Source organism: Haplochromis burtoni, unplaced genomic scaffold, assembly GCF_018398535.1.
Source record: "Haplochromis burtoni strain Fernald_Lab_line unplaced genomic scaffold, NCSU_Asbu1 Contig_73, whole genome shotgun sequence".
Lineage (NCBI taxonomy): Eukaryota > Metazoa > Chordata > Actinopteri > Cichliformes > Cichlidae > Haplochromis > Haplochromis burtoni.
In genome coordinates this window covers 1,652,158-1,667,631 of record NW_024582434.1, presented here as the reverse complement: position 1 = coordinate 1,667,631, position 15,474 = coordinate 1,652,158, and the positions used below count along the sequence as shown (strand labels likewise).

Genomic DNA, 15,474 nt, shown 5'->3' with positions numbered 1-15,474 from the left:
TGTACCTGTGGTGCAAATTACTGACCTCTGTCATCATTTTAAGTGGGGGAACTTGCACAATCGGTGGCTGACTAAATACTTTTTTGCCCCACTGTATATGTTAAAATGTGAAGAGCCTTGAGATGGCTGTTGTTTGCACTGACACGTGGAAAGACAATGAACTGACAAATGAATAAGTTGAAGACCTGTCGTTTTCTTTATCTCACCTGTTGTACAGAAAGGAAGCCATTTGTCAATCTGCAGATTCCACATGCTGTCAGGGATCAGCTCACGAAACTGATGAATAGTCACCCGGAGTTCTCCGGATGTGCAGTCACCACAGCAGCATTCATTCTTCAGACTTGTAAGTGAGACCTCAAAGTAAGAACGATAGATGGTAACCAGTCTGTTAGTGGAAAAAAGATTTTAGAATGCTTGATTTAAATCTTCATCTTGAATATAGTGACAACAGTTTTGTTTTGTTTTTAATTCCTTGCAGTGTAAATTAGTCCTATAAGCAACTGCTGTTATCTAATTTCTAAGATTATTGTACAACATTACTTTTAGTATAGTGTAGTTTTAAGTGCTGGATTTTGCACAAAAACAATTCATTGAAATACAATAGCTTTGATTTACTGTATAGCGTACAAATGTTAGAGCCAAAGACACTTCCTGACATCGTCCTAGAGAAAAAAGAACTTGACAGGTTAGACAAAAACTGTATTGATTGAAGAATCTGTATAGGGATGGGAGATAAAACATGTAGTTTATTGTACGGAAATGTTTTGTTTGTTTTTTTTCTTTAGTGGGAAGACAAATATTGTTCATTTAACTTTTGAACAGCTGTCAGCTGGTAGCATTTATCAGGTACTGATAAATTCTTAATTATCTCAAGCTCCTCAGACCGAGGTCTTTAAGAGCACGGAAGTTATCAAAATCATCCAGCTTGGAATTTCTTCTTTAAGATGACAGAGTAAAAGCCAAAATATATTTTGAAAGAATTCCAGTGTGTAAAGTAAGCAAAGAGACATCTTCTGTCAGAGTCCTTTGGAAACAGGTACTATATGCAGATAAGATACACAGAAAATAACAGCTGTATGCGTGAAGAAAAAAAAATGCAGTGTTTGCTTCAATTAATGCTGCTGTCTTTACTCTCCCCACCAAACTGGAATTTTCAGCTGATTGGTATAGGTCTGGTCATGTCATGTTATGCCTTAGTGCTGTGTGACAGCCAATGACTGTTTTTATAACACAGCAGTAACCCAAAGCATACCTCAAAATCCAGCTGAACTTTAACAATCAATAGGAAAGGAAAAAACCTGCTCAGTGAGCTGTTTTTGGCAGGCCTGGAGTACTTTTTTAAAAATTTAATTCCTTATTTAATGGTGAGTCGCACAAAATTCTCTCATGGATAAAAAAACTGTAGCTATAGATAGAACAACAATACTTTTTTTAAGGAAACTGAAACAGACATGAGTTATATAAATGTTATAGAATGATATGTTGAGTGGCTATCAGGTAAATATGTTGTATTTACCTCTCCTCACACTTTTGTCTTTCTCTAGCCAATGGATATGAAGTGGTTGCTCTTGGGACTGGTAATTTTAATACAAAAGAGAGTATCTCATCGAACGGGAGGATTGTGCATGATTCACACGCAGTTGTCACAGCACGAAGATCTCTTATGAGGTTTGTTGCAACCATGACCCATATTTTTTTATGTGTCATGTCACGTTATAGCAAATGGTTTTCTCCACTTTATACCATGATGGAAAAATGAAAGCAGTATTTTTTTTCCCATGCAAATTTGAAACCTGATTTTTAAAATACCCATTAGTTATATGTTGTAATGTTATATTATATGCATTGCAATGTAATAAAATATAATATAATCACTAATTACTTGTGATATTATGTCGTGGCTGAGTGATGCCAACAATATCAATATCATAATTTGTAACATTTTCTCAACAGTGGTAATCGATTGTTTTACTCCAATAAATATTTTGCACACTGTTTATCTAAATCTAATATTTTACAGCTATAGACTCTGGTTAAACATATTTTTCATTTACCTTGTGGTTTTTGTAGATATAAATAGACCTCTAACGGTAATTGTTTGTCTAATGGAACATACTAAACCAAAGATGATTCATTCTAACCTCAGTACAACACAGCAGTTTAAGTAGATACATGTACACTTAAATCTCGTGTTCTTAAAATGTCGTAATGTATAAAGCACTTTGAGGGCTCAGAGTAGAAAAGCGCTATATAAGAACCAGTCCATTTACCATTTTCCTATTTATCAATGATGGTTATTTAGACACAGATGCAAGTCAATAATACCAGAGCTAATCTCTTAGCTCACTTCCCTTGTCTTTACCACTTTTTTGCTGTTTAATAAAAAACTAACTTTATTAAAAAAAATAAAAAGCCCAAAAGTGTGCTTTACACTAACTTATACTGTTCAACCAGCAAATCCAGAGTATACATTTGGTCCCCAACTTACAATGTGCGTGTAGATTGTAGATGATGTTCATTAATACATCCATCCATACATCAGTCTTCTTCTAATTAGCTGAAGCCAGGTCACGGGCTGCAGCCTAAGCAGAGAAGCCCAGACCTCCTTCTCCACACCCACCTCTTCATTCTTGTCTGGGGTAACACCAAGCATTCCTTGGAGCCAATTTAACTTCTTCAACTGGCTCCTTTTGATGTGGAGGAGTAGTGGCTCTACTCTGAGCCCCTCCTGGATGGCTGAACTCCTCTCTCTAAGGGAGAGGCCAGTCACCCTTCGGAGAACGCTAATTTCCATGTCCTGGTTGCTAGTTTTGGACATCCACCCCTACAGTGCCTCCTGCAAGTGGTGGGCCTACAGGAGGGGGGCCCATGTCCCTTTTTCAGGCTGCACCCGGCCCCATGGTCTAAGGCCCGGCCACCAGTCGCTCACCCTCTGGCACCCTCCCCAGATCTGGCTTCAGGGCGGGGCCCCTGTAACCCTGAGTGAACTCTTCCCTGGGTCTTCTCCTCCTGGGGTTTTTTGAATCACTCTTTGTCTAATCCCTCACCCAGGATTTGCCATGGGAGACCCGCTGATAGGTAAGATAACATAGCCCCTGGGATCCCTGGGACTTTGCTCCACCACGATAAAGTAGCGATTCATGGAAGGTCATTAACCCTTTAAAGCCGGTCGGAGTGGGCACGCTCCGTTTTGTGTAACTAGTTTTAAAGCACTATAGAACCGGAACCACGTAAGCTAGCACAATAATTTTTTTTGCATATGAAACCGGAGGAGTTGTACTTACTTCTTATGCCATCAGCTTGTCCTAAGTCACGGTTTCCTTCCACATGCAGCTTTGCAAAAATTGCATAAAAAGCACTTGCAGCAACAAGCTCCAGAAACAGGCTTTGCCGATCCGATCAGCTGTTCATAACACTTCCTATGTTGGAATAGACGTCAGGGCGAACTATCGCATGGCCGCCATTACTTGCCCAAAACCGGAAGTGACGTCATTTTCGCATTAGTTTTTTACCTTCGGGGCCTTATAAGCCTATACTGGTGTTTTTATAAGTCATGTTTGACTTCATGCTTTTCTGAATAGTTTCTGTGATGCTTAGAACTCAAATTGCACTGCTGAAAATAGTTTATTTTGGTGCACATGCTGTTTTTGTTTTTTTGCAAATTTGCATTATAATATTTATTTTCGTGTTTCCTGCAGTATATAAAAAATTGGTGTATCTCAAAAATAAAACTATGAAGACACTCAAAATAAATTTCCTCTTGTTGGAAACTATTTTTGTGCTTACAGTTTTGAGGGATAAATCTTAAATTTCTCTAACTAGAAATATATGTAAAAAGACACAAAAAAACAAAACAATTTTCAATTTTTTTGTAGTGTATTGCACTTTTTTGTAATTTATGTAGTTGCTATGGACTTAATGCATACATATTATTAAAATGTGGGCTATAATGGTTGTATTGATGTATAGCAATTGAAATGTTCCCAGAAAGGGGACTGCAGCATGTAAAATGTAACGATAAGCTCTGGCAGACTTGGTTCTATGGTAGGTCTTAAAGGGTTAATCATGTTCATTAATACAATCAAATATAATCATTCCCTTTTTTAAGGTTTCATTTGTGTGTCCTGACCTACTTTGGTATAGGCTGATTGCAAATGTTTTCAGTTAATATGTTTTGTCCACTAAAATCCTAGCAGACTTTTAACTTGAAATAGTTATCATGTCTGAATATATAGAGATTAATGACTATCATGTATAAAGAGCTTATGTGCAAATGTGTCTGACAATGGCTGGCTTTATTTCCTGTTTAAATGTTAAGAGATCTCTGAAAGCAATGTTTTGAGGTCTGCGGGCAAACATGTTGCTTGTGTATTTCTTTGTCTTTTGGAGACCTTAAAGTAAGCTAACTGCAGCAAACCTCACATTATGCTCAAATGGGTCAGTATAGCAGCTTTAACTTCAAGATTTAGTGATATTGCAGATTTTCACTTTTAAAAAATGTTACTACATAGATCTATAGCCACTTTGCACAGAATAAGTAATATCTCCTTGTTGGCAGGTTCCTGTACCGGCACCTGCTGATGTTTTTCAGCAAAAATGCAAATCTCACTCAGAAGTCTATCTTCCAGCAAAGCAGCAGCAGCAGCTTCCTCAGCCTGAAGAGTGGTATAACTCTTCACCTCTATGTCAACCAACTGCCAAAGGGTGCTGCGCAGATCCCTTCCAAACTGTAAGTGCTTATCAGCTTAACCCCACAGAAGTTCATTTCCTTTAACGCCTCTTCTCTCTCGCTTTTGAAAACAGGTGAACAAAAATATGTTACCTACATTTTAGCAGATTTTTTTTGCTTCTTACCCATCTTTGTAGTAATGACTGAAACACACAGCATGAACCTGAAATGGTTTACACAGGCTCTGGCATAATAATGACCTTTTTAATATTTGCTTACTCATCTCACTCAGTTTAGCAGTTTACTCATACTCAGTTTAATATAGGAAAAATACCAATACATAATTAACACTGTGTCAGGTGCAGTGCTTTTCCAGCCAGAGGCTGCAGTTATGTCATATTTGACCTGGTCCTGATAATAGCAGTGATTTAATGGACTGAAAGAGGAACATATACGGCCCAAGTCTAATGGCTGTATGGAAATCTCATACTAAAAGATTTGTTATACTTAGGAGGCAGAGTTTAGTTTTGAAAGGTGACTAAAAAGATAAAGTTTATTATATATAACATTATTTTGATGATGTAGATAAGAATCTGTTCACATGAACCATTTCTGAAAACTCACAGGCAAGAACTTATTTTCATAAATCTTAAATCAGAAGTGTCCAACTCCAGGCCTTAGGGACTGGTGTTCTGCGGATTTTAGATATTATGCTGGGTCAACACACCTGAATCAATGATTATTTCATTACCAGGCCCCTGGAGAACTTCAAGACATGTTGAGGAGGTAATTTAGCCATTTAAATCAGCTGTGTTGGATCAAGGACACATTTTAAAAACTCCAGGACACCCTCTCTTGAGGCCTAGAGTTGGACACCTCTGTCTTAAATGGTTATAGAGTAATAATACATTTTGATCAGTCCACAGGTGAAAATTATTTTAAGAGGTAAAAAAAAAAAACCAATCACGTCACATCAATCAAGTTTTTGCTCTTGTCACCCCACATTTATTGCTTCTTGATGTATTACTATTTGTTTTTGTTTAATGTGGATGAATCGAGACAAATGTTAGTGGGTAGTGCGCTCGCTGTTAACATATCCCCACTGATTGTACTCCCCTACTATCCTATTGTGCTTTTTCATAAATGTATGTGGTTCTGGGTTGTTAAACTCCCCGAATACCAGAATCTTTATGCACATGCACCATCCCGGTAAACTGTCAGAAAACAAGACTTGGATCTATTTCTTCAACAGTGCTGAGCAGAAAATGCTAAAAAAAAAAAAAAAAGGCATGAACTTTAATAGTTGACTGAGTGTTTCTAGTTAAAGCACATTAACATGTATCTGTATGAGGTTGGATGATGATCAAATCCCAGTTTTTTATCAATTTGTGCTATTGACAGTGCAGTTGGCAGCAGATTGATGCAGCAAAAGCAGTACAGCTCTGAGACATGTATGCTTAGCTCAAAGTCTAACACACATTTTCCACTAAAATACCTGAAACTCACTTCATGTTACCACATTTGATTGAACCTCCCACATATTTATGCCTCTCCACCCACCAAAACGCAAAACAAAGATGAGCAAAGCAAATTTCGGGGGTGCTTTTCATTATGGTAACATGTCTGCTCACTTTCCTCACTCACTCTAATTCTTGCTTCTTAGTTCACACTGGCAAAATTATAAAAGAGAGAAATGTGAAGCTGACATACCTTGATATCATACCATATACTGATAAATCAGTTTTAAACAATCCAGTCTTTAAGTGATGATGTGATGAATCCTGCTTCTGTGCCCAAACTACTCCACGTTTAATAAGGCTTTTGTGTTTTTTACGTTTTCATGCTTTGTATCTTGTTCTTTTTGATCTCAACAAGCCCCTAAAAACTAGGGGTGCAACGATACACAAAATTCACGGTTCGGTTCGGTTCGATACTTTGGTGTCACGGTTCGATATTTTTTCGATACAAAAAAATGTTCATGCCTTTTTAATTTGTCATTTATTAAAATTATAAATATATATTTTAACTCAAAAGTACAGTTTTTAAATTTAACCCTAACCCTTGTGCGTGTTTTTTATTTTGACAGCGAATGCGCACCTGCGGACCACTTATGTGCAGCCCTGGTTATTTAGCTCGTCATATTGCAGCCACAGAAATTCTTTTGTCCATGAAACCATAAAGCTGCACTTTCTTTTTGCCTTATAGTCTGATTTGTCATAACTTCTCCGTTTTGTGGTAAGCTTTTCTTTGGCTGTCACTTCTTCACCCTGACCTGTCTTATTTGGCTCAGCAGAACTGAAATGCTTTTACACACGCACTCACATAAGCTCAGCGATTCTCTGCGCGATCAACCTCTCACATGTTTAAGCTGCGGGAGATTTCACTTGTCATGTTTGCATAGTAAGCTAACGATTAATAAGACGATGTCAGAGGAATTGGTGCACAAATTATCATCACTCACAGATCAGTGCTGTCGCTCTCTATACACAGTTCGCACGATTGCAAAGTGAAAGCAAAAAAACAAGCGCAAATTCAAACGCGATTTCAATATGTCACATATTGACAGTGGCTCACCGATGCCAATGACATAATTACCCAGCTACATTTCTGAAAGAATGCAAAAGCATTGACATATATTTTTCCTTCCTACAATAGCCCGACGTCGGGCTAGCGATTTGCAGCCCTGTATCTGATTGAGGAATCACTCATCTTTGGAAAAGAGAGTTTATTACAGAGAAATGGCTCTTTCCAAAATAAAAGCTATACTATCCGCTTCTTCTGGGCTATATTCTCAGCAGCATAAGGAGAATCATGTGCTAACAGCTGTCTAAATGACTCGGCTAAAGTTAGTAGCATGCTTGTTGTTTTTGTCTTTGCACTAGGATGATGTCGGCGTAAATGTGCAGTCATATTCGTTGTGTTCCCACTAGTGCTTTCAGGTTAATCTCGTTGAAATGACCTTAACGCCACAACACGGCAAATCTCCGTTAACGAGCTACCGCCGATCGCCCCGTGCATGGGGCTAGACGGCCAACACGTTAACGAGCTAACTGCGCTAACACACTAGTTCCCACCCATGTAATTAAGCATTGCGTGGCACATCCAACATACTGTTTTACTTTAGTCCATGACTCGCTTACCTTCAGGGTCATACGTCACATGAAAACCAAAATAATTCCAAACGCCAGATCTGAATGAGAGTGGGGGAGGTCCATGTTGCAAGGAGAGCTTAACTTCTGTCTTGCTAGCTTGCCCTGCGCTCTTCCTTCTGACTATGCTGTCTGTGTTGAGCGCTCAGTGGATCTGCGCTCGACAGTGCAGCCTAGGCGGAGTAGTCGAACGCAGATTCACTGAGTGCTCAACACAGACAGCATCGTCAGAAGGAAAGTTGATAAAATAAATTACAAATGTTGTATTGTTCGATACATATGCGTACCGAACCGAAAGCACTGTATCGAACGGTTCAATATCGATACGAATATCGTTGCACCCCTACTAAAAACAGTCACCGATCACTGTCGGCCTCTCTGTTTTTATTACCGCTAATCATTTTAAAGCTCACTTTTTAAAACCTTACGATGTAACTACAGACCAGCCCATGCAGCAGTATATTAATAACTAACCTTGTATTATGGATGGATTATCTCAGTTGTTCTCCCGACTGAAGTTCGGTCTGTTCGGTGTGGTCAGCATCCTGCCATGTGACTGCATTTGTCCCGAACCTTCAGCAACCATCACGTTAACTTTTATGGAGTGGAAAAAATTTGGCATTCATCCTTCAGCTTCACTGTTTATATTATGCTAACATAGCTGTGTCGCTAGCGATCACGTAGCACATCATTATATAACCCTACAAACGTCACTGCTGTCTACTTTCCTGGCTTCATTTATGTCGGAAATGATAGCAGAGCTGTACATCTTAATTTGATTCGGAAATCCCTCAGTGAGAACATGGTATATTATATTTAGATGGAATCTAGCAAGCTAACGTCCTGCTAACTTCTAACTCCGTTAAATTTCATAAATTTGGTTTTCATGGATGCCTGGATGTTAAATGTAATTGTTACACCTGGTAGAGCAGTAACGCTGATCATTTTATTACAGATGAAAGGATTTAGACAGTTTTTAACTGATGCCGCAGTGATCGTGTGACTTAGGGACCTGCAGCGAAGTTTGGGCCCACACAGGGCTAATGACGTCAGACTTAAAGACTGGATATTAGTTACTTGTGAGATAAACGGATGTCATTAAGTCACAAGAGAGGACACTAGGAAGCATAGGTTAGCATAACAAAAGGCACCCAAGATAATACCAGAGTGTGTGAGTGCAGCTTGCATTGGTTTTTGGAATGCGGCTGAAACGTGGTCCATGAAGAACCTGATGTCAGCTATCTGTGAGTGATGTTGGTTAAGAGTTAAATTAATTAGAACTTCAGTTTAAACAGTTCGGGTTATAGAAGTTTGAATAACATCTTGAAAGATATATCTCTAAATAATATCTCTAAAGATATTATTCAAGGTCAGAAATATTTTTCTCACCTTTCTGCTTAATTTGCAGGCGCCTGAACCCACTCTCCATGTCAGCATGGCAAGTTAACAACGAGATCAGCCTACACCTGTCTGTGGAGGGCAAGGTGTTGTTTAATTTCTTTTATCTGCTGAACACCTAAATGATTCACCTGTACCTGTGTTGATGCATAAGTATAAAGGTGTACTTTCTTTTAAAGGTGTTCTCGGTTTTCTCATCACTCCTTGATCACTCTAACTCCAAAGTTGTCAGCATGTCCACAACAGACAAGATCACTCAGTGGCAGGTCCTTGGATACCAGGGAGCCTTGCTTAGCCACTTTATCGAGCCCATCTATGTCCACAGCATCCTCATAGGCAAGTAATAAAATCAGTCATGCTCCTTAAGGGTAGTTGGGAATCACCCTGTATTTGTTACCTTTTCCAAAATATGAGGAGGTAGCAAATGAGAGACCCTGTTTTTTTTTTTGTTTTTTCTTATTTTTATTTATTTATTTTTTATCATTATGCAAAAGTGCATCACCACCAAGTCCAAATACACCAGTAGAATCACTCCACGTTGGCACTGGGTTAGACAGTGTGGGTGAATGCTAGACGTCTTCATTTGTGCCGTTAATAGTGATATGAACACAGTTCTTGTGCTTTTGTCATTTCACAAAGTTTTTACAAAGCACTAGTCTCTCACACAGTCCCAATTTAAAATGGAATAGAGCAAGCATCTTAAAGATTCATTTCATTTCAGGGCTGGGAGGACTCTATTAGGGTGTACTTCACATCATAAAAAGATAGGACAAATTGTTTTTCCAAGACAGATCTTAGTGTAGTACCTGCTGTCATTTAAAAGTACAGTGGAACCCCGACTTACGAAATTAATTCGTTCCTGAGGGTCTTTCGTAAGTCAAAAATTTTCCTAAGTCGAAGCACCCATTGCGCGTTTTGAGTGAGGCGATGCTGAATGATAGGCTAATTGCTAACTAGAACAACAATACATCGTTCAAGTGGAACAGCGAAGCTCAAGTACGGAAGCCAAGGGGTTGTCACATGATTCAGAAGGCATTGTGGGCATTGTAGGCTCAGCCAATCAGAGCCAGCGGATTTCGTTACTCTGGCATTTTGCCGTAACACAGGCAGAAATATTGCCATTCAGTGCCTTCGTAGCTTGAATTTTTCGTGAAACCGGGTATTCGTAAGTCGGGGTTCCACTGTATGTGGCAAAGAAACAAACCGATGGCTCTACATTTCATACTCATACAATTCCTTCTGTAACTTTGTGTAACCCTACATAAGATCAATGTATGCAACTGCTTTTAGGCAGGTGAAAAACAATTGACAAATTCCCCAAGTTGTCCTTTTGACAATGTATCACTATGTCACAGTAGTGTATCCTCAAGTTTCCAAGTTATTTTTACAAAGGTAAAGTAATAATTTTCTTCCTTCCTCTCCTTTTTCATAATCATAATGACTTTGACCACATTGATTCAGTCTGTAAGGGATGGGGAAACTCCAAAATGAGTTATACTCTATATTTGCAGCAAACAAAGTCAAACACCTTCACAATTGCAGATTGCAGCAAGATTAGTCATAAAAAAATGATACCACTAACTGAAGGAAACTACATATGATTCTGTGTCTTGTAACTTTAAATCAACCTTGCAGGTGACTCTGACTGTAGTGAAATTCGTGGCATGGAGATGTCTGTCAGCCAGCGTGTAGAGGGCATCACCTCCAAGCTGCCCATGTTCTATTGCATGATGAGGCCTCACATTAGCCTGGTGCCATCTGCGGCTTCCAGCCATGCAGGCGGTAACCAGCTGACCTACGGTATCAACTGGAGCGAGGGAGACAGCTCCCTGGAGGTTGTGGATGGTCTGGAGGGCAAGACCATAGAGGAGTAAGAATCACTGTATAGGAAGTTGGGAGAATTGAGGGGTTTTGGGGTTTGATACTCATTTTTATATGCTTTATTTTAGTTATACTTTTAAAATGAAGCATCTTAAAATAATACGCTACCAGTGAAAAGTTTGGACACACCTTCTCATTTAATGGTTTTTCTCTATTTATGCTACTTTCTAGATTGTAGATATAGACATCAAATATATAAAACAAGATATATGGAATTGTGTAGCAAAGAAAGAAATCATGAATAACTCTGAGTATATGTGATATTTTAGATTACTGAAAGTAGCCACCCTTTGCTTTGTTGACAGTGCTGCAAACCCTTGGCCTGTTAGTGAGCTTCATGATGTGGTCACCTGAAATAGTTTTCGCTTCAGAAGTTTTCCTTGCCAGGATTAATTTGTGTAATTTCTTGCCGTCTTAATGGGTTTGGGACCATCAGTTGTGTTGGGCAGAAGTCAGGTTGGTACAAAGTGAACAGCCCTATTTGATAACTGTTATAATTTCATATTATGGCAAGAACCAATCAGCTAAATACGCATTTGATTTACAGGTACAACATATTTATGACCACAATTTGAGCCCATACAATCCATCATTACTTTAAGAACTGAAGGTTAGTCAGTCTGGAAAATTGCAAAAACTTTGAATGTGTCCCCAAGTGCAGCTGCAAAAACCATCAAGTGCTATGATGAAACTAGCTAACATGAGGACTGTCCCAGGAAAGGAAGACCAAGAGTCACCTCCGCTGCTGTGGATAAATTCATCCGCGTCACAAGCCTCAGAAACCACAGCACCTCAGATGAGAGCCCAGATAAATGCCAGTAGCAGACACATCTCTACATCAACTGTTCAGAGGAGACTGCACGAATCAGGTCTTTGTAGTAAAAATGCTGCTAAGAAACCATTACTAAGAAAAAGTAATAACAGATATGTTTCGGCCAAGAAACGCATGGACCAGTGAAATCTGTGCTTTGGTCTGATGAGCCCAAATTTGAGATCTTTGGGTCCAACCGCTGTGTCTTTGTGCGACGCAGAAAAGGTGAACGGATGGTTTCCAAATGCATGGTTCCCACTGCGGAGCATGCTGGAACAGGTGTCAATGTGTGGGGGTGCTTTGCTAGTGACACTGTTGGGGATTTATTCAAAATTGAAGTCACACTAGTGACACTAGTTGTACCATAATTTATTTTTCAACAGGAAAATGACTCCAAACACACCGCCAGGCTGTGTAAGAGCTATTTGACCAAGAAGGAGAGTGATGGAGTGCTGCACCAGATGGCCTGGCCTCCATAGTCACCTGACCTAAACTCAATCGAGATGGTTTGGCATCAGATGGACCACAGAGTGAAGGCAAAAATGCCCAACAAGTTCTTGTGACCTCTGGGAACTCCTTCAAGACTATTGAAAACCCATTTTAGGTGACTACCTCATGAAGCTCATCAAGAGAATGCCAAGAGTGTGCAAAGCAGTAATCAAAGCAAAGGATGGCTATTTTGAAGAATCTAAAATATAAAACATGTTTTGAGTCTACATGTGTTTTGTGGACTTGGAGAAGGCATTCGACAGTGTCCCTCAGGTGGTCCTGTGGGGGGTGCTCCGGGAGTATGGGGTGTCATTGCTACGGGCCATTCAGTCCTTATACGACCATTACAAGAGCTTGTTCTGCATAGCCGGCAATAAGTTGGACTCATTCCTGGTGGGTGATGGGCTCCGCCAGGGCTGCCCTTTGTCACTGATTCTGTTCATAATTTTTATGGACAGAATTTCTAGGCGTAGCCAAGTGGCGGAAGGCTTTCACTTTGGTGGTCTCAGGATCTCATCTCTGCTTTTCACAGATGATGTGGTCCTGTTGGCTTCATCAGGTGATGGCCTCCAGTTCGCCTTGGAACGCTTCGCAGCCGAGTGTGAAGCAGTGGGAATGAGAATCACCACCTCCAAATCTGAGGCCACGGTCCTCAGCCGGAAAAAGGTGGAGTGCCCACTCCGGGTCAGGGACGAGACTCTGCCCCAAATGGAGGAGTTTAAGTACCTCGGGGTCTTGTTCACGAGTGATGGGAAAAGGGAGCGGGAGATCGACAGATGGATTGGTGCAGTGGCTGCATTGATGCGGCGCTATACCGGTCTGTTGTGGTGAAGAGAGAGCTGAGCGTAAAAGCAAAGCTCTCAATTTACCGGTCGATCTACGCCTCTACCCTCACCTATGGTCACGAGCTGTGGGTAGTGACCGAAAGAACGACATCGCGACTACAAGCGGCGGAAATGGGTTTCCTCCCAAGGATGGCTGGCCTCTCCCTTAGAGATAGGGTGAGAACCCAGTCCTTGGAAATGCCTGCACTTTCTATCACCTTGGAGTACTACACACCACAGGAAATGGTGGGCTTTAAAAAGACAAATCATAGAGTGAAGAAGACCTGGAAGAAGGAGAAGAAATCCATTGCAGATGACCTTCACCTCAATGACACCTGCAGCTCTGACTTTGGCTCCAGGACACGTGGCCGAGGCCTCAAACAGGAGAATGATGAAGACCAAGAAGTAAAGAAGGAGGAGAAGGTGGTGATGCATGAAATCCACCTGCTGTCTGGCGACATCAGGATGACAGAAATGGACATAAGCGACAATGAGGAATTTACCCCTCCTGAGCATGCTGTAATTGAGGAGGATGAGGCAGAGCAGGAACTGCAGAAGCAGAGGAACCTGAAGCAAATGCAGCTCCTGAAAGACTCTGGGGAGAAAGTGGCAGAGTAGGTTAAGAACCTTGTTAAAAATGACAACGAAGACCATCCTGACATAAGGAACAACATTTTTTTTTTAATGCTACCTCAGAGTTTTGCAGAATCCTGGGTGATATCCCAACATGCGGACTGTCAGGCAACAGAGGACCAGGAAGACATTATGGACTTTGAACAGGAGGAGGAAAAAGATGATGCTGGAGGTTAAGACTCTTGATATGGATGAGAATGTTGGATGGAGTTCACCTGGATCACGAGCAAAATCAACCAGATTTTGCCACAGCCTGTGCCACCATTTTGGACGAGGAGCCCATCGTCAACTCTGGCCTCGTTGCTGCACTGTTGCTGTGCAAAAATAAGGGTTTGTTGGACACTCAAGTGCAGAAAGTAGCACGTGTCAAAGCACCAAAGGGTGCCCTGCCCAATGGTGACTAGTGCATTGAGGACAAGATGGGCTTTGATGACAAGTACAGCCGCAGAGAAGAATACAGAGGTTTCATGCAAGACTTCAAGGAGGATGGCTGCAAGCCTGACGTCAAGATTGAGTACGTGGAGGAGTCTGGGCGGAAACTCACTCCAAAAGAAGCTTTTAGGCAGCTCTCCATCTATTCAACGGAAAGGGGTCTGGAAAAATGAAGACCGAGAGGAGGATGAAAAAGCTGGAGGTAGAGGCGTTGCTGAAGAAGATGAGCAGCAGCGATACCACTCTGGGAACTGTGGCTTTACTGCAGGAGAGGCAAAAATCCCAGAAAACACCATCTATTGTGCTTGGAAACAGTATGAATGCAAACACAATTACTAAATAAGCATGAGGGGAGAAGTGTATTATAATTGTGTATAATTAACGTAGAAACATTCATGTGCATAGATAAAATACACCACACATATACACATCTTTTAATTAATGTCTATGATTTAATGTCCTAGTTTTTTGAAGCTGCAATGTTGTGTTTTTAATTGTTCAATAAAATCAGTACAATTCAGAAGGGAAAAAAAAGAGAGAGAGAGAGGGTGATTCGGCCATTTGGGAGGGGCTCAGAGTAAAGCCATTGCTCCGCCACATCGAAAGGAGCCAGTTGAGGTGGTTTGGGCATCTGACAAGGATGCCCCCTGGGCGAGGTTTTCTGGGCATGTCCCACCGGGAGGAGGCCCCAGGGCAGACCCAGGACACGCCGGAGAGATTATATCTCTCGGCTGGCCTGGGAACACTTTGGTGTTCCCCCAGATAAGCTGGAGGAGGTGGCTGGGGAGAGGGAGGTCTGGGCTTCTCTGCTTGGCCTGCTGCCCCTGAGACCCGGCCCCGGATAAGCGGAAGAAAATGGATGGATGGATGTTTTGAGTTATTTTATGCTTTTTTTGTTTTACATAATTCCATGTGTTCATATGTAGTTTTAATGCCTTCAGTGAGAATCTACAATGTAAATAGTCATGAAAATAAAGAAAAACCATTAAATGAGAATGTGTGTCCAAACCTTTGACTGGTGGTGTATACCCTAAATAATACCGTATTTTCACGACCATAAGGCGCACTTAAAAGTCTTAGATTTTCTTCAAAAAGTACGGCGCGCCCTATAGCGCAGTGCGCCCTGTGTGTTGTAAGGAGGACGTAGTAGAGAACACCATGAGAACGCTAAAGGGTGAAGTGTGGGCG

The 15,474-nt window shown here is 40.8% G+C and overlaps 2 protein-coding genes across 3 annotated transcripts in view; both read left to right on the top strand.

Moving 5' to 3' along the window:
• adad1 (adenosine deaminase domain containing 1 (testis-specific)) overlaps positions 1 to 15,474 on the top strand; it is a 26,253-nt gene that overhangs the window by 7,491 nt on the left and 3,288 nt on the right. For both annotated transcript variants that reach the window (XM_014334142.2, XM_005924077.3), the window contains exons 7-12: positions 218 to 343; positions 1,545 to 1,668; positions 4,559 to 4,729; positions 9,227 to 9,302; positions 9,396 to 9,552; positions 10,852 to 11,086. In XM_014334142.2, the coding sequence (XP_014189628.1) occupies positions 218 to 343; positions 1,545 to 1,668; positions 4,559 to 4,729; positions 9,227 to 9,302; positions 9,396 to 9,552; positions 10,852 to 11,086 (889 nt within the window). The remainder of the gene's footprint in view (positions 1 to 217; positions 344 to 1,544; positions 1,669 to 4,558; positions 4,730 to 9,226; positions 9,303 to 9,395; positions 9,553 to 10,851; positions 11,087 to 15,474) is intronic.
• LOC106633228 (U4/U6.U5 tri-snRNP-associated protein 1-like) lies at positions 13,354 to 13,839 on the top strand. Its single transcript, XM_014334143.2, has one exon. It carries the CDS (start codon positions 13,354 to 13,356, stop codon positions 13,837 to 13,839), a length of 486 nt encoding a protein of 161 aa, XP_014189629.2.